This window comes from Otolemur garnettii, unplaced genomic scaffold (genome assembly GCF_000181295.1).
Source record: "Otolemur garnettii isolate 467f Iridium unplaced genomic scaffold, OtoGar3 scaffold00082, whole genome shotgun sequence".
In the NCBI taxonomy this organism is placed as follows: domain Eukaryota; kingdom Metazoa; phylum Chordata; class Mammalia; order Primates; family Galagidae; genus Otolemur; species Otolemur garnettii.
The window spans coordinates 4,107,059-4,127,611 of NW_003852477.1; the positions used below are offsets into that span (position 1 = coordinate 4,107,059).

Consider the following 20,553-nt stretch of genomic DNA (forward strand, 5'->3'; position numbering starts at 1 on the left):
AAAAAAAAAAAAAAGGATTACCCATATGATATGGGAACAGATTCAAAGCTTTGGAGGAAAGGCTGCTTATAGTAGAGTAGGAGAGATATACTATATAAAACAACCAAAACAGAATTAAGCATCAGAGTCAGAATACCCAGACTTAGAACATCACTGTTTTGACAAGAGACACCCCCAAAAAGATTTTGTTTAAAGGTAGTATTGTGCTTTAAAGGAAAAATAGCATGTTTCTGCACATTAAAGTTTTGCCATTTAAATAAGGGTTTCCTTAGAAAATTAGGTTATAATAATGCCTTATTCTATAAAAATATTGGATAATTGAAGTACTTAGGTACTATAAGGGCATGAGTTTTACATTTATCCCATTAATAATAATTAAGAAAAATGCTTATCGTTTGCTCATTTTTAATTTTTTTCATAATCTTCTTTTCTAGGAAGATTCCTGATGTTGCACCAGTTGTAAGTGATCAGAAACCATCTGTATCAAAGTCTGGACGGAAGATTAAAGGAAGGGGCACAATTGTATGTGTGTTAATACTTTCTTCAAATTATTTACCTAAAGTAAAAATTTTTGCATACAGGCAAAATGCTAGCTATAATTTTAGGTATAATACAAAATCTATTCAAGGAGCTAATTCTATTTCCATAGTTATGGGAAGGTACTGCTGTTAGATTAAGTTTACTGCTGTGTTTGAATGGCTTTAATTAAGGATGAAATCAACATGTGAAACAATCAGTGAGTAGGCTAAAAAAATCTTAGTATGGGGCGGCGCCTGTGGCTTAAAAGGGTAGGGAGCCAGCTCCATATGCTGGAGGTGGCGGATTCAAACCCAGCCCCAGCCAAAAAAAAAATTTAGTATGTTAAATAATGTAGGCTAATGAATGTAACCATTAGGACTTTGAAGAGGAAAATTTCGTATGGGATTACAGGTGAATCTGAGCCTTCCCCATCTCTTTTAACACCCTAAATTTGAAATAACTTCATGCTATCCCGTTAGTACTTGGATCATGCCTTTGATGGAATTTGAGATTGGGACTTTACCTAATTCTGTCCTATAGCAGATTGTTATCAATAGGCATTTTAAAAATAGTTATTCCCTTTATTTTTAAAGCGTTATCATACACCTCCAAGATCAAGGTCCTGTTCTGAGTCAGACGATGATGACAGCAGTGAAACTCCTCCTCACTGGAAAGAGGAAATGCAGAGATTAAGAGCATACAGACCACCTAGTGGAGAAAAATGGAGCAAAGGAGATAAGTAAGAGCTTTGAGTATCAGCACAATCCTGTTTGTGCTATGTTTGGAATGTTAAAGGGATAGAGACTTAATTCTGAACTTTTCATTAAAGACTCGTAGTCAGAATTGGACTGTGACCAAAGGGAATACATTCAGGAATACTTGGTGAAAGTAGTGTTGTTAACTAGGTGGGATGAATGGCTTTGGGCAGGGGTGCTTTTAAATCAAAATTCTCTTTTCCTTAACGAAAGTTATAAGATTTCTTATTTAATTTTAGAAATAATTAGGACTTGAAAATAATATAGCAGATTTTTCCTGAGCCAAGTCTCTCGGTCACTGATGAATTAATTGGTAGATAGGAAAGCTTCTTCTCAGCATGTGCATTAACTCCTGACCTCAAAAACTGTTGCTTCTTTAGAAGTCTACTCATCTATTACCTCAGTGACACCCCACAGTGGAATCTACTGTAGGAATGGGCTGGCCCCAGAATAGCTAATAAGAAATACAACAGTGGTGGCTCAAGCAGCTAAGGCACCAGCCACATACACCTGAGCTGGAGGGTTCAAATCTAGCCTGGGCCCGCCGAACAACAGTGACAGATGCACCCAAAAAATAGCCAGGCATTGTGGGAGACAGAGGCTGGAGAATCGCTTGAGCCCAGGAGTTGGAAGTTGCTGTGAGCTGTGATGTCATAGCACTGTACCCAGGGTGACAACTTGAGCCTCTGTCTCAAAAAAAAAAAAAAAATATATATATATATACACACACACACACACATATATAGTGGGACCTTGTGTGATTCATGATAGGATTAACTTTTTTCCTACAGGCATCCTGCAGAAGGGTTTGAAATTGGGAGGAGGAGGAAGAGATGTGCATTTACTATGTGGAGGTACACAATTGCACTGGGGACTCTCAGTTTTGAGCCTTGAAATTACTACTGAGATTGAAAGGCTGCTTTTATTTTCATGTACTTTTTCCTCAATTTCTGTTTTATATAGTTTATAAAAAGTCTTGACTACCTCTAGGAGACAGAGAGAAAGTAGTCATGCTAGCTTAAGAAAATGAATGTTCTCTTTTAAAAAATTGGGCAGCTATCTTGTATCTGCAGAGAATCAACAAAATTGTTTCACAACTTGGTTTGACTCTCCTTCAGAAATTGCTGCTAAAGGTAGAGGGCTGTGAACAGATGACAGGTCAGAACTCTTGTGCTTTGAGTTCAGCAGTGCTCTTGTGATTAGTTCGTTTGGTTTGCAAAAACATTTTCCTGTTAAATCTGAAATTCTTTGCTTAGCTTAAAAAAAAGTCCTATACTTAAAGTGTGGATGGAGTCAAAAACTATAATAGTAATTATTTTTCTTTCTGAGATAGTCTTAACTCTGTCACCCTGGGTAGAGTGCTATAGTGTCTTAGCTAACAGCAACCTCAGACTCTTGGGCTCAGGAGAGCCTCCCAAGTAGCTGGGATTGCAGGTGCCTGCCACAATGCCCACCTAGTTTTTCTATTTTTGGTAGAAACTAGGTCTCACTCTTGCTCCAGCTGGTCTCAAAACTCCTGAGCTCAAGCAGTCCACCCATCTCATCCTCCCGGATTTCAGGCATAAGCCACCACACCTGGCCTAAGAACTTTATTATTAACAAAGCTTTGCCAATGATTTTGCATTCAAAACGAATGTGTTTTAAGGCATAGAAAACATGCGTATAAATAACTGCATGCATATTATGTCCTTTTCTGTAGGTTAAGTGATCCCTGTTCAAGCCGATGGGATGAAAGAAGCTTGTCCCAGAGATCTAGATCTTGGTCCTATAATGGATATTATTCAGACCTTAGTACAGCAAGACACTCTGATAGTCACCATAAAAAACGCAGAAAGGAGAAAAAAGTTAAACATAAAAAGAAAGGTAAAAAGCAGAAACATTGCAGAAGACACAAACAGACTAAGAAAAGAAGGGTTGTTATACCCTCTGACATAGAATCCTCAAAATCTTCCACTAGACGAATTAAATCTTGTGATAGAGAAAGGAGATCTCGTTCTTCCTCATTATCATCTCATCATTCATCAAAGAGGGACTGGTCTAAATCTGATAAAGATGTTCAGAGCTCCTCAACTCATTCCAGCAGAGACTCATATAGATCAAAATCTCACTCACGGTCTTATTCTAGAGGAAGCTCAAGATCAAGGACCCCATCAAAATCCTCATCGCATTCTCGAAGTAGATCCAAGTCCAGGTCTAGTTCCAAGTCTGAGCACCAAAGGACGGCATCAAAATCACCAAAAAGAGTAGCTTCTCAGTTAAGTGAAAATAAACCAATTAAAACAGAACCTTTAAGAACAACAGTGCCACAAAATGAGCATGTAGTAATACAACCAGTGGTAGCAGAAAATATTCCTGTAATACCATTAAGTGATAGTCCCCCACCTTCAAGGTGGAAACCTGGACAGAAACCTTGGAAGCCCTCTTATGAGCGAATTCAGGAAATGAAAGCTAAAACAACCCATTTGCTGCCCATCCAAAACACTTATAGTTTAGCAAATGTTAAAGAGACTGATAGTTCATCATCCTACCATAAAAGGGGGAAAAATTCAGAAAGTGATCGGAGCGCTTATTCAAAATACAGCGGTAGAAGTTCAGAAAGCTCACTGAGGTCAAGGAGCAGATCTTCTAGGAGTAGGTCTTATTCCAGATCGTACACAAGGTCACATAGTCTAGCTAGTTCACGTTCAAGGTCTAGGTCTCCATCATCCAGATCCCATTCACGAAATAAGTACAGTGATCATTCACAGTGTAGCAGATCATCTTCATACACTTCTGTCAGCAGTGATGATGGAAGGCGAGCCAAGAGAAAACCTAGATCCAGTGGAAAAAGAAATAGTGCTTCAAATAAAAGGCACAGCAGCAGCTCTGAGAAGACACTTCGTAATAAATATAGCAAAGGCAGAGATAAATCTTCCCGTCAAAGAAAGTATAGTGAAAGCAGGTCATCTCTAGATTATTCTTCAGACAGTGAACAGTCAAGTGTTCAGATTACACAGTCAGCACAGGAAAAAGAGAAGCAGAGCCAAATGGAAATAACAGCTAATAAACAAGAGAAAAACAGAGATGAAGAGAAATCCAAGGCTGAACAAGAATGCCTTCATTCAAAAAAAAGAATTTCAAAAGAGAATCTTTCTGATCACTTTAGAAATGATAGTAAACCCAAAAGGAAGAATTATGCTGAGAGTAAATGGGATTCTGAGTCAAATTCAGAACGAGATACACCTAAAAATAGTAAAAAGGACTCCCGGCCATCATCTGATAAGGAGGAAGGTGAAGCCACATCAGATTCTGAATCAGGGGTAAGTGAAATTCACATCAAAGCTAAACCCACAACAAAATCTTCAGCAAATACTTCACTGCCTGATGATACTGGTGCTTGGAAATCAAGCAAACAGCGGTCATCAACTTCTGATTCTGAGGGGTCCTATTCCAATTCAGAAAACAACAGGGGAAAGCCACCAAAGCACAAACATGGGTCAAAGGAAAATCTTAAAAGGGAACACACCAAAAAAGTGAAAGAGAAATTGAAAGGGAAAAAAGACAAAAAGCACAAGGCTCCAAAAAGAAAACAAGCATTTCACTGGCAGCCTCCACTAGAGTTTGGTGAAGAGGAGGAGGAGGAGATTAATGAAAAGCAAGTTACTCAGGAGTCAAAAGAAAAAAAAGTTTCTGAAAACAGTGAAAACATAAAAGATAATAGTGTTCCAAAACCCGAGAAATCCTGTGAGGAGGGCGACATTTCAAGTAAACATAATACAGTGACTATTTTATCAGATTTTGATCAACTTAATAAAGATGATAAGAAACTCAGCATTTCTCCCAAATCTTTAAATACTGAGGAAAATAGAGCCAATTCTCCTGAAAACATTCAGCAGATTGAAGAAAGCGTCCCCAGTGTAGTGGAGGATGTACTACAAACAGATGACAACATGGAAATTTGCACTCCTGATAGGAGTTCCCCAGCAAAAGTAGAGGGGGCTTCCCCTCTAGGAAATTCACAGCTTGACACTCAGGATGTAAGTGTTACTCTGAAGCAGGATGTGCAAGTGGAATATCCTGAAGCAGAGGTAGTGAAACAGGAAAACAGCATGTCTGAAAGCAAAGTCCTGAGTGAGATGGAAAAACAGGAGAGCAGCTCCACCAGCTTTGCCAGTGCTGGAGAAAGTACTGAGAAGAAGGAAGTAGCTGAGAAGAGCCAGGCCACTCTCATGGATAAGAAATGGAAGCCCCTCCAAGGTGTGGGGAACCTAGCAGCGCCTACTGCTATCACATCCAGTGCTGTGGAAGTTAAGACGTTGACCACTGTGCCTGAAGTGAAACCACAGGGTTTGAGAATAGAGATTAAAAGCAAGAATAAAGTACGCCCTGGGTCTCTCTTTGATGAAGTAAGAAAGACGGCACGCTTAAACCGGAGACCAAGAAATCAGGAGAGTTCAAGTGATGAGCAGACACCTAGTCGGGATGGTGATAGCCAGTCCAGGAGTCCAAGTAGATCTCGAAGTCAATCTGAAACCAAGTCAAGACACAGAACAAGGTCTGTCTCTTACAGTCACTCAAGAAGTCGATCAAGAAGTTCCACATCTTCTTATCGGTGAGCAATATTTCATTTTGTCCTCTCAAGGATAGTCTTTTATTCAGTTTGGGAAAATGTCAGAATTAGGGACAAGATCGCTATTTCCAAATATCTGAAAGGGAATAAGAGGTCTTATCTATTTTATTCAGTTTGAAAAAATGTCAGAATTAGGGACAAGATCACTATTTCCAAATATCTGAAAAGGAATAAGAGGAGGACAAATTGAGGACATAGGGGATGGGGATTTTAGGAGAAGAATTTTGGGCTCAGTGTAAAAAACTATTGCCATCAATTCAAGCTTTCTAGTAGTAGAAATGGGTTGCCATGATGGGTGGCAAGTTCTCAGTCTTTAAATATGTGAAACTGCTCTCTTGCTAGTCTGTGATGCCTTTGGAGGGAATCTTGAATTTATAGATTATCTGAGATTTATAGATTAATATAACCTTCCATTTTTACGCATGTGGCAGGTAAGGGGCAGAGAGGCAGTTACTGGCCCAAGTTGATGTTTGTTTAGGTAGGGTAGGGGGAAGGGTACGAATGATCATCTTTAGATTTTTTTTTTTTTTTTGAGACAGAGCCTCAAGCTATCCCCTTGGGTAGAGTGCTGTGGCATCATAGCTCACAGCAACCTCCAAATCCTGGGCTCTAGTGAGTCTCCTGCCTCAGCCTCCCAAGTAGCTGGGACCACAGGCACCCACCACAACGCCCGGCAATTTTTTTGGTTGCCGCCGTCGTCGTTTTTGGCGGGCCGGAGCTGGATTCGAACCTGCCACCTTAGGTGTATGTGGCTGGCGCTGATTTGTTATTTTTGTTCAAATTACATCTAACTTCTGTCATCAGCATAGAATGCATATTGCAGAGAAAGAGAATTAAATCCTAAAAAAATTGGTGATAGTGATAATGCTGATATGCACTTAATAAGTAGTTGAGTTGCATTCTTTTCCTTATAAATATTCTATGGTTTTACCTGTCTTAATTATTTATAGCCCTTATTATACTGTACCTGACTTTCATCATCTAAACTTAAAATATCATAAGAATCTTTGCCCATTTTTTCCTTTCTAATTATTCATCAGTCTTCTTTCTTCCTTTGCTCACCCAGATTTTTTAAACAAGGAACCATCATTTACTATCTATAATAACGATCTCCCATTTACTTCTCTGTTGCTTGCTTGCTATCTTTTATGCCCTCCCTCCCCCGTCTCACTAGACTGACTTTAAGGCTTTGCCTTTCAGGTATTTCTGCATGGCCAGCACCAGGGCATGTTTTCAGCCCTTATCACTGGAAGCCCTGTCTTCTTGCTCTCTGGCCATTCCATTCTTGTGTTTTAAGCTTCTTTTCTTCCTCCTCCTGGCCTTTTCTCTGAACTCCTGTTGCTAGATGTAGTTGCCTATTGAGCTGTTCCAGCTCTCTGTCTTCTCATAATTTGCTTTACCATTTATACTGAGACAGCTCTAAGCTGTTGCTGATGCTGGCCACTCTCCTCATTTTCCTTATTACTGCCCTGGAATGGGTAATATTTCGTTTTATAAATGAAGACACTGAGGTACAGAAAGGCTGAGGAATTTGCTGTAGCTATGTAGCTAACAGGTATATAACTATGTGGCCTGAAATGGATAAGTCTGGGCACCACCCCACCTCCCTGTTTGGTTACCCACCTGGGCCTGATTCTCCTCCCCAGCCTCTGAGCTCCTTGAATTCAGGGACTATGTCTTCCTAATCTTTCAATCACCTCACAGGGTCTGGCTGTATAGTTTTTGGCTGAATAAATGACAAGAAATCTCAGAGCATAATGTACTCATCTTGTAGATTAACTGGAAGCAGGTCATGTCTTCCAAAACATAAGTACATACCTTATGAGTAAAACCTATGGTGATATTACATAAGTAACATATACACAGAGGTATTGTTCTGTTCCTATTGATAGGGTTAAAGTAGAGGGAAAAGGGTGGGAAGACCAAGTGAATGCAAAGGGACAGAACTATAGTACTTAAGTTTTTGTTTATTTTGCTCAGGGTTAACTAGATATAAAAAATAAATGATTATAAAAGAAACATAATGGATACTCATGTATCTGTCACCCAGCTTAAAAAATTAAGCTTTGACCTGCCATGCCACCCTACCTTCTTTCCTCTATCATAGAGTTAACCATTAGTCTAAGCTTTTTACCACAAATTTTTTGGGGCAGTTTTTTTTTGCGGTTTTTTTGGGGGGTGGGGGTGCAGGGCCAGGTTTGAACCTGCCACCTCCAGTATATGGGGCCAGTATATATGCCCGACTCCTTGAGCCACAGGTGCTGCCCCACCACAAATGTTTTTATAAATAAAATCCTTTTCTATATATAGATGTTCCACTTTTTCACTCAACACTGTGTTCAGTGTGTGCCTTTTTCACTCAACACTGTGTTCAGACACTTTGTTGACTTACATAGCTGAAGTTCATTCATTTTTATACTTTAGAATATTTCATTGTATGTCTATGCTTTAATGCTTTTTAATTCATTCTGCCATTAACTGAGATGTGGATATTTCCTTTTTAGGTAGTACAAATAGGGTTTCTATGAACATACTTGTACCAGCCTCTGGTTCTTTTTATTTCATTCTTTTTGCTTTAAACTAAACCACAGTTGTTCCTAGATTGCCCCATTAGCTATCACTGTCATACTAACTGTGAAGATTTTTGAGAGACCTTTTCTTTTGTTGTGTTTTCCCCTTCCTGCCCTACCAGTAATTAATTTTAATATCATAGGGAGTTAATATAATTTTTTGTGTTTTTTTTTAATTTGTTTTAATTGTAGATCAAGAAGCTATTCTAGGAGTCGGAGCAGAGGATGGTACAGCAGAGGCCGAAGTAGAAGCCGGAGCAGTTCCTACCGCAGTTACAAAAGTCACAGGTAAGCTTGTGATCTCACCCTGCAGTGTGATCTCTGTCATGTCCACTTTTTAAGGCAGCACAGGCAGAGTGGGCTGGCTGTTGAGAAGAATCCTGTCATTATTGAATACCAGCCTGGCCTATTTTCTCATCTACCTCTTTCAAAGAGCTATGGAATTCATTCTGGCTATTCCTAGAATGGGATCTTATCAGTGAGGCAAGACAAGCAGTAGAGATATTTAAAAGAGGCCCTCCCACCTCCCCCTCCTCTACATATATTTTCCTTAACCTGAGTTCACATCTGTAATTACCTCTTGGCATGGGTTAGATATTGGGATAGGATTGGAGAGAGTGGACCAGAAGGAAGAAGTTTTAGAGCAGAAGTTGGGGGAGGCAGATTTCTAGTTTTCCTAAGCTTCTTTGCCTCTTTCGTCTCTGAGGTAGTTTCCCATTGCCGCAGCTTCATTTTACTTAACAAGTATCCTCCCTGTCTAGACCTTTCTACTTCCCCACTCAATTTAGAGCCTCCCTTGTGATTTTTTTAATGTGCATCTCAGAGAACTACTGCATAAAACTTGATCTTTCTTATGAAATCAAATAGGCTCTTTTAAAAATATATATACTTCTGTTATTAAAACAAAATAAATAAGCTATGGAATTTCACTGTATTTCCAACTTGCTGGGTAAATGTCTAGATTTTTGGTATGGCCTGTCCTGATCCATAAAGTGATGGTCCTTCATGTGATTAATATTAGGACGTCCAGCAGGAGCAGATCCAGGAGCAGCTCATATGATCCCCACAGTCGGTCCAGGTATGAACAGGGATTGGGTGATTACTGTGGGAAAGGATTGGAATGGCTTGTTTTATAAACTGTTAGTTCAGAGTGCTGTATTTCACTGAATAAGTCAAGTGCATGTATTTGTCTCCTGAAATCATATCCTTTCTAAATGAAGTCTTTTCAATACTTTTTATGTTAGCCCATTGTGCTCAAGTGTTAAAAATGACAATGTCAAACTGTAATAGCAGGTGTTTATTGAATATAATTGCTTAATAAGATCCACAAGATTCACTGAAACTAACTTAGTGTTAATTTTGTGATATTTTTCAATGCAGAAAAGAAATTAGCATTTTTCTCTTTAATATGGTAAGTCTGATTTGGGAGAATTGTTAAATGTTTTCAGTACTTATTATGGAAATGTGTCCTCATACTGTCATGTAGTGCCAATGTTCTAAACTAGAATTCTTAAGATTCTAAAAAGAAATGGGAATACTTGCGTATTTGGGAAAATTTAATGTGTGTTATTGCTGTTAAAGCAGGTCTTATACTTACGACAGCTACTATAGCAGGAGTCGGAGTCAAAGTAGAAGCCAGAGGAGTGACAGTTACCACCGAGGCAGGAGTTACAAACGGCGGAGCAGGTGGGTGTTTCTCCCTGCACGCACTACAGGTTATTGTGGGCACTTGGTGTGTAAGGTTATGGGCTGCTAATGGAAGAGAATACCTTCTCTTCTTGATTCTCAGCAATCCCTAAGCAGCTACTAAAAATGGCCTTTATATTAAGAGTTGCCAGGTTATTACTCACATTTGAATCTAAAGTGGGTTTTTATATATTTATGTATGCTTGGACAAACCTTTCTTTTAGAAAGAATAAAGAGAGTAGGCCATCCAAACTGTGGCCCACTTGCTTAAATAGAGCTACTTGCTAGAAATATCCAATTTGATATATTTTTTTTTTAAATAAGAAAATATTAAAAGTTATGTTTTAGGCAGCACCTGTAGCTCAGTGGGTAGGGCACCAGCCACAGACACCAAGGCTGGCGGGTTCACACCTGGTCCAAGCCTGCTAAACAGCAATGACAACTGCAACAAAAAAATAGCCGGGCATTGAGGCGGGCACCTGTAGTCCCAGCTACTTGGGAGGATGAGGCAAGAGAATTGCTTAAGCCCAAGAGTTTGAGGTTGCTGTGAGCTGTGATGCTACCATACTCTACCCAGGGCCACAGCTTCAGACTCTGTCTCAAAAACAAAAGAGTTGTTTGAGTAGCAGGATTGAAGTTTATATCTTGTCAGTTATTAAGTAAAATATATGTGTTAGTTCTTTTCATATATGTGTTTTATATAACATTTTGGCTACTGCAAAAGTCTTTACAGTGACTTTTGTAATGTATCTTTCTCCTGGCTTCTGATCTTACCTTCCCCCATCTGTTCCAACTGTGGTGATCCTTGTAAAGGATACTCTGTAGCTTGAAACTCATTGAGGACTCCCTTCTCCCTCAATGTCAGGTCCAGCCTCCTTAGCATTGCATGCAAGGTCTCTCCACTTACCAACTCGAGGTCAGATGGCTTCCCTCCTTCCCTCCTTCAATGTGCTAGAACTTTTCCTGCCTGGAAATACACATGTCCTCTCTACTATCTCCCCTTTTGCTTCTTGAAATGGCCAGTTCCCACCTACCCTGCAGGTCTTCATTTTACCCCACAGACCCCAGGCAGCCCTCCCTGACTGATAAACCTGAGAGACTGTCCCTCCAGGGTGCCTCTGAGACAGCCTTTGCTCCTCCTAGGGTTCTCATTGGCCCTAATTTACTTCTCTTACCCACTATTCTATGCTAGCCTGGAGCCCCAGAGAACTACACTTGATCTGCTTTTATTGGGGGAGTCCCAGCTTCTAGCAAAATTATTGGCTGTCAGTGAATATTTTTCAAAAGAACTAAATGGTAACCTTAACCAGGTCCTTTTGATTCAATCAGTATTCCAGTGGTCCTGTTCATGAACCCCCATTTTGGTTTCAGTGTCTTTAACGAAACTATTCATATACTTTTTCTCCCATTACTTCCTTAGATAATTTGAGGAAGTAATGATCACATACTGATTTGATCACATACTGATTTTCATGTTGTGTAACACCGAAAATTATTCTTATTTGCATGAATGGATTTCAAGTAAATTTCCCGCGATATGATGTTTCTTTATTCTATCTTAATCCTGATGGTACTACCATTTGTAAAACACCTTTGAAAATTCCAGTGTTGCCATAGTCAGTACCCTGCTTGTTTACTTTCTGTGTTATGTTCATCAGTCATGTTTCAAGTCACTCATACCATAAAAGAAGCTACAAGAGGAATTCACAGAGTTGATAGTTAAAAGGCTTTTGTATATTTTGTTTTGTTATACAGGAGTTGTAGATCTTATGGCTCTGACAGTGAAAGTGACCGAAGTTACTCTCATCACCGGAGCCCCAGTGAGAGCAGCAGATATAGTTGAAAACGTCTTTTTTGATACAAATTATACCTTATTTGTAAATATCTGGTAACTTAAAAATTTGAGAAACTTAATGGCAATCTGTTGTTCTATTTCAGTATCAGAGGTGAATTGCAAAAATAGATACTTCTTAATAGTTACTCATTCATTTACATGTGCACAGAAGAACTTAAAATACAGACATGTCTCCTAAAAATATTTTTATGCCACATTTTACAGTAGGCAACTATGAAAATGAATTTCATTTTCTTGAATCAAGAAATCGTGAAATTTATCTAAGTATAATTTGCAATATTATTTTAAGACTATTTCTCTCCATTTCATGTATTCCTTAGAATACAGATTCTTTTTGCCTGTTTTTCCGGTTTTAGCATATATGCTGCCAAGCCTAGAACTGTGAAGGAGAACTGTTAAAGGCAGCCAAATATTTATATACCAATTACATAGAGTCTTGTACATATGTGCTCTTTTAAAAGCAAACCACCCAGAATTGATACTGTTGGTAGCCAGGAGTGTAAGACAGTGGCTCTGGGGTTCTTAATTCATTCCTTCCTTCTTTGCTGTTTCAGAGGATCAGGAAAAATGGTCATCAGACAGTCCACACAGTCTATATTATTTCAGGCTAGTGGGCAAAGTAAAGAAGAAAAATCAGCCTTAATTATAAATACCTGCACTGTCTCTAAGAACTTACTATTTTATGTTCTTTTTAATAAATTCTATTGGAAGTTTAGATTTTAAAAAATAATTTTATTCCAGTTCATGCTTTGGTGCTTGGTACCACTTGGTACCTCTTTAAGCATTACTATATACCACACATTAGAAGACCATAAATGAAAAAAACTTCTTTAATCACTAGCACCAAAAGTAGTTTCTTTTGAGCTGTCTTTACTTTGAATATTTGGGGGGCTTCTCTCAAGAACACATGTGCAGTGGGAGGGGTTCCCTGGAGTAGGCAGGATTGGTAGTAGGATGTGTGTGGCCACCTAGGTCTGCTGTTTGTGTGTGCATTCGGAAGAATGGGTTGAAGAATAGACTTAAAAACACCAAAATGTAACTGCTAACATCCTGGAGACATTTTCCAGAACTTTAAAGTCTTTCAAGTAAGGGATAGACTACAACAGCAGCTGAACAATCCTACCCAGAATGTTTTTCCTATTTTTACTGTGACCCACACTGATTCCGTGAAGCCTTGCATGACCTGAGTAAACCTGGGACAAGAGACAGGGAAAGTGGGGTCCAGGGCACTGCATAAATTACACATTTTCATGGCTTTGGGTAGTTCCTCCAAAACTAGTTTGACCTATAAAAACTACTTTGAATTTTTTTTAATCTTTACTTTGAGTTTTTGCCCCAAGTGTACTTAATCACCTTAGTGCCAATTTAATCCAGTTATGCAGGAGAAATTCATACTGGATGTTTGATTTAGAACTCTGCATCATCTTACCCCAGGCCTTGCCTAGTTTATTTGGTAAGGGAGAAAGAACCCTTAGTTGGAGGGATCTAACAACCCTTGATGGATGGAGGGGTGACCTTGGATGTATTCAAACTATCACCCATAGGAAGGTATGAAAACAGGGTTATTAAATGGTTGGTTGTTTGCCAAGTCAGTAAACAAAAGTACTTTAGAAAAATAGGACTGAAGTCAAAGAAACAGTACTTGGTAGTGAACACAAAACAATGTGTGGTTCATATTAAGGATTTTCAAAAGTTGCCTGCAAAGGAGAAGATTAATACTACTCAGTGGGAAATAAATGCATTCAGAACCCAAACAGAAACTGTCAAATCTAATTAGGTTAAGAAAAGTTACCCTTGGGCAGTATATTAGTTTTCTATTATGGTGAGGCAAATTACCCCAAATTTAGCAGTTTAAACCACACCCATTTACTAGCTCACAGTTCTATAGCTCATAGGTCCAGCATGGTATGGCTGGATTCTCTTCTCAGGGTCTCACAAGGCTGAAAGGAAGGGTTAGTGGGCCAATTTTCTTTCACAGAGGCTCTGGGGAAAAATCTGCTTCCAGTTTATTCAGGTTGTGGACAGAATTCAGTTCCTTGCTTAGCTATCAGCCAGAGGCCTCTTTCATTCTCAGATCCTTCAGGTTGCCCACGTTCCTTTTTGTGTGGTCCCCTCCATCTTCAAACTAGCTAAGACCCTTCAAGTCCAGCTCTTTCTCATGCTTCAGATCTCTCTGCCTTCCTCTTCTGTTTATGGGTCCACATGATTAGGTCAAGCCCACAGAGATAATCTATTTAAGGTCAGTTGTGCCATAGAACCTAACAATTGCAGGAGTGGATGATCTCATCTCATCATATTCACGGGTTCCGGAGATTAGCTCATGAAAGTGGGGGGCAGGGGGATTTTCAAATTCTGCCTACCGCTGGCAATAACTTTGCCCATCTCAGCTGTGGGTAGAATTTTATCCTTCAAAGATAGGCCCTAGAAGTCTCATTTGTTTTCTCCATGGAAAAGGACAGCCCTCTGCTTCAGCGTTTGACTTGTGTGTTTACTGAAGTAAACTACAGAAGTAGCTTTTCTTCCTAAAGGGGATTGTTCTGTATTTTGAAGTTATTTTTAATAAAATTGAATTATGTGTGTATTGTGCTTCTTAATAGAAAATGCATTATTGGACTGTTTTTGTAATGTCCTGTTTATTGCAAATGAAACAGCTAGTATTGTTTAAAAACTGTAGAAAATACTTTTGTACATATTAGCAATGTCTAATTTGTATACACTTCAGTTAAATTTCCCTAAAACTTGAAAGGGGACCTTGTAGAAATTAAAGCATATACTTCGTCTAAGTCTGAGTCTGTGCATGTTTCATCTCTTTACTTACCCAGACTTCAAACAATCTTTTGAAATGGTGAAAAAAACAAACCAGCCGATTCTCTTTGCTGATCCTGCTAGTGGACAGAGCTCATCCCTCTTTGCAGCTCATTTTCTTCTTCTAGCTGAGTGTTAGTGGTGGATGTAGGAGATAAAGCTAGAGAGAACATCAGGCAGAGATATTAACCTGCACAGGTAAGCATTGATGGTACATGTCTTCCTCCCCTGGAAACTCCATATTTCCTCCAGGCTTTGTTACTGTCATCCAGCTGAAGCAGCCTGCATTAAGGATGTCTTTGCTGAGGAAGGAGTATGTCCAATCCCCTCTGTGAGCTGCTTCCTTATCGCCAGCCTCTACCTTTCCCTTTCTTACAGCAGTTCCTCAGGTAGCGCAGCCCGTACCACTCACTCCAGAGAAAACATTTATGGTAATATTTTTAGCACACACATGAGAATTCACAGGGCAAGTACAATTAACTTTTGTCTCCTCAAAACTCAAATGTATTTTCTTAGTGAATGCAACCCTAAATTCTCATTGTAGGTAACTTACTTGCAGATACTGTTTTCTAAATTGAGTTAACTCAGTGGACTCCTAAGTCAGGCAATACTTGGACTTTGTCAAATCTGGATGCACTGCTTTAAAATTTAAAAAAAAAAAAAGTAGAGTCTGCTTGCTGTGGGGAAATCCCCTAGTGAGGTTCCTTATGATCAGAGAGAGAGAGATATATATATATATATATACATATATATATATATATACACACACACACACATATATATATATATATATTTTTTTTTTTTTTCCCCCCCTGTTTTTGGCTGGGGCTGGGTTTGAACCCACCACCTCTGGCATATGGGGCCAGTGCCCTACTCCTTTGAGCCACAGGCACCACCCATGATCTTATTTTTTAGTGAGTCCTAGGATCTTTCTTCACATTTCCTAGTGGCAAGCTCGACCCATTTGGGCAATATTGGGGGAATAATGTGTCAAGGTCTTTGGTCTTGACTGTTCTGAATTAGCTGGGCCTCAAGGAAAGAGAGTTTAAGGAAAATACCTCTCTTGAATGCTGACTGGGCATCACTGGAAGAGAAAGGAGGCTGTCCTTGGTGTCAGAAACCAGTAGTTAGCCTCGAAGGACTTGCTAACCAGGAAGACAGGTAGGGGGCCTTGTAGTCACGCCTCACAAGGTAGAAAGGACTGGGTTCACATTTCCAAAAGACTGGTTTGGAGTTTTTTTTTTTTTGGTTTTTAAAGTGTGAAACAAAGCTATTGAGGAAGAGACAGATTAAGTTTACAGAGTAAGATAACCTCAGTAGACAATGAACGGGCCCCTTTGTCACAACAAAAAGCCCAAGACTGGTTTTTAGAAGAAGCAATTGACTTTGCTACTACCCACAGCTGGGTGAGAACCTTCATGCCCATGAGGGACTTATGAGAGAGGGAAGAGTACTGGAATGAGGATTTCTGCTGGGCAGGAAGAAGTTCTTTGTCGCTGTGAAGGCTATAGCCTCTCAGGAGTCCAGAGGTGTTGCGAGGAGGAGCTCATAGAATACTTGGTCCCCTCAGAACAGACACACTCCGGTCAGTGCCTGATGAATGCAAGGCAAGGAGAGCCTGCATGTCCATGCACACACAGGCTAAGAGGCTTTAGTGGGCCTCTTTCAAGGTTGCAATACAAGGTAGAGGCAGTGTTCCTTTGCTGCTTGCCTTCCCCTCCCTGTGCGTCAGAAGGCCTTGAGTGGGGCTACTCTTAAGAGTCCACAGACTAGGCTCGGCGCCAGCCACATACACCTAAGGTGGCGGGTTCGAATCCAGCCCAGTCCCGCCAAACAACAATAATGGCTGCAACAAAAAAATAGCCGGGCGGGCGCCTGTGGTCTCAGCTACTTGGGAGGCTGAGACAGGAGACTTGCTTTAGCCCAAGAGTTGGAGGTTGCTGTGAGCAGTGAAGCCATGGCACTCTACCCAGGGTGACAGCTTGAGGCTCTGTCTCAAAAAAAAAAAAAAAATAGTCCACAGACCTTCCACTCACCATCAAGCTCAGACTCCACTAATTGAGCTGAACCTCACAGCCTGCAGAACTCAGGCTAGACTGGAGAGGGTTGCATCTCTCCAGCCCAGAGCCATTTGAGTACAGCAAGGCAAAAAAAGAGTTACCTGAGGTCTTAGGATAAACACCTATATTCTGTGCTGTGAGCCCTGAACCTGGGCCTCTGTTATAAGTCTTGAAAGAGGGTGCATATAGAGGGAGCAGCTAAGCATGATAAACAGCCAAATGTACTCATCCCTTCCCAGACCAGCCTGCAGGTTAGTCTTGTCTCGCAGAAAGCCTGGCCCAGAGAGGCTGGAGGCTGGGTTGGTACTTTACCAGTCCTAGTCCACCAAGCCACCACCCAGAAAAAGCCTGAAATTTGATGGTAAAGAACTAGGGGGACCTCTGTGGGTCAAAACCAGATTACTTGGGTTCAAGTTCTCTGTCACTTCCCCGTTGGGTAACTTGAAGGACAATTTGCTTGACTTCTATGTAATTCAGCTCCTTATCTGAAAAACCGGGATGCTAGGGACTCCTCCCCCAGGACTGTGGTGGATTAAATGCTTAGAACCAAGCACAAGTCCCTGGGCCTTGAGTCTAGGAGGAGTGAAGGAGTCCCATAGTGTTCATATGGAGGGTCAAGCTCAGTCACTAGTGAGAAGCCCAGAGTCCCTTAAACTGACAGGATAGAAGGGGAACTTAGAAGCTGCTAGGGAGGCCTTGAATGTCAAGGCCAGGTTGTTTCTACTGTGAGAGAGAACCAGGCAACCTGCTGGTTTGCATTAGGCCCCCACCCCAGGGCAGCTGTAGTCTATTAGTGCTTGTCTCAGCAGAGGCAAAACTCCAGCACAACTCCACACCCAGCAGATCTGTGTTCCCCAACCCTAGTATGTAGCTTTAAACTTCCCTATCACCCCACTTACCCCCATGCCGTCCAAGTTGAGTGGCCTTGTTTTCTGGCATTACCTAGTCTGCTCTGCTCTAGCTCAGCTACACACACTTCCATACCGCCCAGGGAGGCTGAGCCCTGCATTGTGCCCCCAAGCCCCACAGTATGGACTATTCTTTCTAGGTCCATTGGAATGAATCTGGTTTCCCCAACCAAGCCTGGACAGTTTGGTCTGTGTCTCCTCTGCCATGCAAAACTTGAGGCTAGATAGATACTTAGAAAAGTTATAGGACAACTGTGAACTGTCCTGTAGAGGCAGGGGGGATGGCTTTGCTGACCTTGCCAGCACCCAGTCCCAAGTGCCTGAAGGATCACTGAGCTCTGTCTTTGCCCAGTCAGCTGTTTGCACAGAATCCTGACTTGCCCCTCAGGCATGCAGCTCTGGTCTAGAATCTTCTTTTGCAGTACCTCAGTCCCACCCTGCCCCCTCCAGGTGGCCTGCCTTGACCTCCCCTAAGGTGACATTTCCACTGCATGTCCTCACCAAGGCCAAAAGACCAATTCTGCCTCTGCCTGTCTCTACCCAGCTACTTCCACCAACCAGCCTCACGTCTTGTCTCTGCTGCATCTAGCCCCTTCCAGTGCTCTACAGGTACTGGACTGTCTGCTCTTAAAATCCTTCTGGCCTGTGCAGGTACTCCTGTCTCTGCCTGGAATATCATTCCTCTCCCTCTGCTCTTGTAAATGCTAACATTCAAGCTGCAGCTACCAGCAGCCCTTTTGGGCCTACCAGAGAGCTCCTTCCTGACAGGTTCAGTGTGACCAGGTGACAACAGCCTCTCATAGAGCTCAGGCTCTGACCTGGGACTCCCCAGCTTATGAGCTTCAGGCCAGAGAAGCAAGACGGGAATAGCTGGAGTCATCAAAGAGACTTAGCCCTCCACCATGTCCTTCTCTCCCAACCTCTGGCCCCTCTTCCTGCTTGACTGCCATAGCCAGAGCCATTCCCGAAGGAGCCAGCATCACCACCTTAGTCATACCAGCCACACCCTCTCTAAGCTTTGGCTTGGAAATGGCCCCAGCTGTATTCCATGCAGCCTCTCTGCCAGGCTCCTTCCAACTCCCCAGCCTCCCTTTGCTGATGTGTGGGACAAATCAGTTAGGCTGGGCCTCAGAGTCCTTATCCACCCAATGGGTACACAATCCCTCCCTTAACACCTCCCAGGCCAGTGCAAGGATCCTCTGTGAGTCAGATGAGGAAGTGGGTTGGGAGGGAAGAAGAGACAGCCCTGAGGTGCCTGGCTGGTCTGAGGCATGTAAGCTGCTCTGGCATGGCCTCAGCCTGGGGCCTCTGGGAGCTGAGCCAGTTGTCTATGCACCCATGCAGGTGCAGGATGTCTGCAGCAGCTGCCAGAAGCCTCCCAGCTGTGGGGGGATGTCCCAGTCTGTGCCCCTTGCTCCCTGATCCCGTCATTTTCCCACCAGGGTCTCTCTCCTTTGTCCATCTGGCTATGTGCTTTATTCTCTTACCCACGGCACTCCGTTAGCCATCTCTCTCTGCCTAGGAGATGTTTCCTTCCTGGCTCTTGTCTTGATGGCTTCCCCTTTCTGGGGAGCCTTGCAGTATTATAAGACAATCAGGCTGTTTCATGACATGTACCTAAGACCCTGGTTCTGTTCCATTTCCTCTCCTGGCACCTTGAACCAACATCCTGAGCAAGCCCCAGAGTTCCTGCCCACTCATGAGTCCGGTGGCATACCCAGGGAACACTGCTGCAGCTGGGTATGGACTTGGTAAACAGAAATGCACGCATGTGGGACGGAGTGGGAGATATCAGGGTAGGGGCAATGTGAGAATGACCCAGGATGAGGCAGCAGCTAGCTTACGGTAGGTGTGGGGGGCACAAAAAGGCATCTGAAGATGACATGGTCGCACGAGAGGCCTAGAGGCCTCCTCTCCATGATGGTAGCCCTATTACCACCCAGACCTTGCCAGGCCCAGTGCCCTGTAGTCCCCACCCTGGTGCCTGCCCAGCCTGGCAGCGTTCCTCTGCAGCCTCCTGCCAGCACAGCCAGCCCCCTGCCCCCACGGGTGTCCATGCCAGAGCAGCATTCCGCAAGCCTGGCTGCATCTCCCCAGCAGAGGCTGAGCAAGGGGGCCACTCAAGCAGCCGTCAGGGCACACGGCTGGAGGGGCCTGGGCCACTTGGTCCCACTGCTCTGATCCTGGGCCAGCCACCTTAAGGGATTTGGTCACTGCAGCTGTGGTGCAAGATCTTATATCTCCTGCCCTAAAACAGCCCTGTGCAGCCTGAGGCTACCAGGTAGGTACGGAGTCCACCGGAGCCAAGCCCTGGAGGCATAGAGCACAGTGAGCTCCGAGCCGCCCTGGGATAGGGATGAGGAGTCAGACCAATTGGGGACCCCAGACTCACCCCTAGGTCAGAGAAGCCCAGGCCAGAGGATGGGGGTGATGAGCGCGGCTAGGGTGCGGGGTTCAGCCCCTCAGCGTGGCATCGTTCAGGGGAGCGGATGGAAGCCTTTTCTTTATCAGGTTGGGGGCCCGGCGCGCTCAGCTTCCTGATTTTACAGCAGCCTTCCATTCCGGGCCCCCGCTCCGTGGCGCGGCTGGAGGGCACTGGGGTTTGAGTCTCCGAAGAACTTCCCGGAGAAAGGAATCTTAGCGCAGGAGGGTGGGGCTGGGGTCCATCCGCCGGGATATGAGCAGTGAGGGCCAGCTGGAGGACCCCAGCAGCCAGAGGAAGAGCGTGCTGCACCGGGACAGCGTACACCACGCGTGTCCGCGCCCCCCGCCGGCACGCAGGGCGG

General features: G+C 42.7%; 1 protein-coding gene across 4 annotated transcripts in view; it reads left to right on the top strand.

Moving 5' to 3' along the window:
* Positions 1 to 14,777, top strand: part of NKTR (natural killer cell triggering receptor) — a 58,771-nt gene extending 43,994 nt beyond the window's left edge. For 3 of the 4 annotated variants that reach the window (XM_012808052.2, XM_023515909.1, XM_023515910.1), the window contains 7 exons: positions 435 to 522; positions 1,113 to 1,258; positions 2,974 to 5,865; positions 8,646 to 8,741; positions 9,475 to 9,531; positions 10,035 to 10,139; positions 11,895 to 14,777. In XM_012808052.2, the coding sequence (XP_012663506.2) occupies positions 435 to 522; positions 1,113 to 1,258; positions 2,974 to 5,865; positions 8,646 to 8,741; positions 9,475 to 9,531; positions 10,035 to 10,139; positions 11,895 to 11,982 (3,472 nt within the window). In that variant the 3' untranslated portion in view covers positions 11,983 to 14,777. The remainder of the gene's footprint in view (positions 1 to 434; positions 523 to 1,112; positions 1,259 to 2,973; positions 5,866 to 8,645; positions 8,742 to 9,474; positions 9,532 to 10,034; positions 10,140 to 11,894) is intronic. The other variant, XM_012808053.2, reaches the window with a different exon arrangement.
* The last annotated feature ends 5,776 nt before the right edge of the window (positions 14,778 to 20,553 follow it).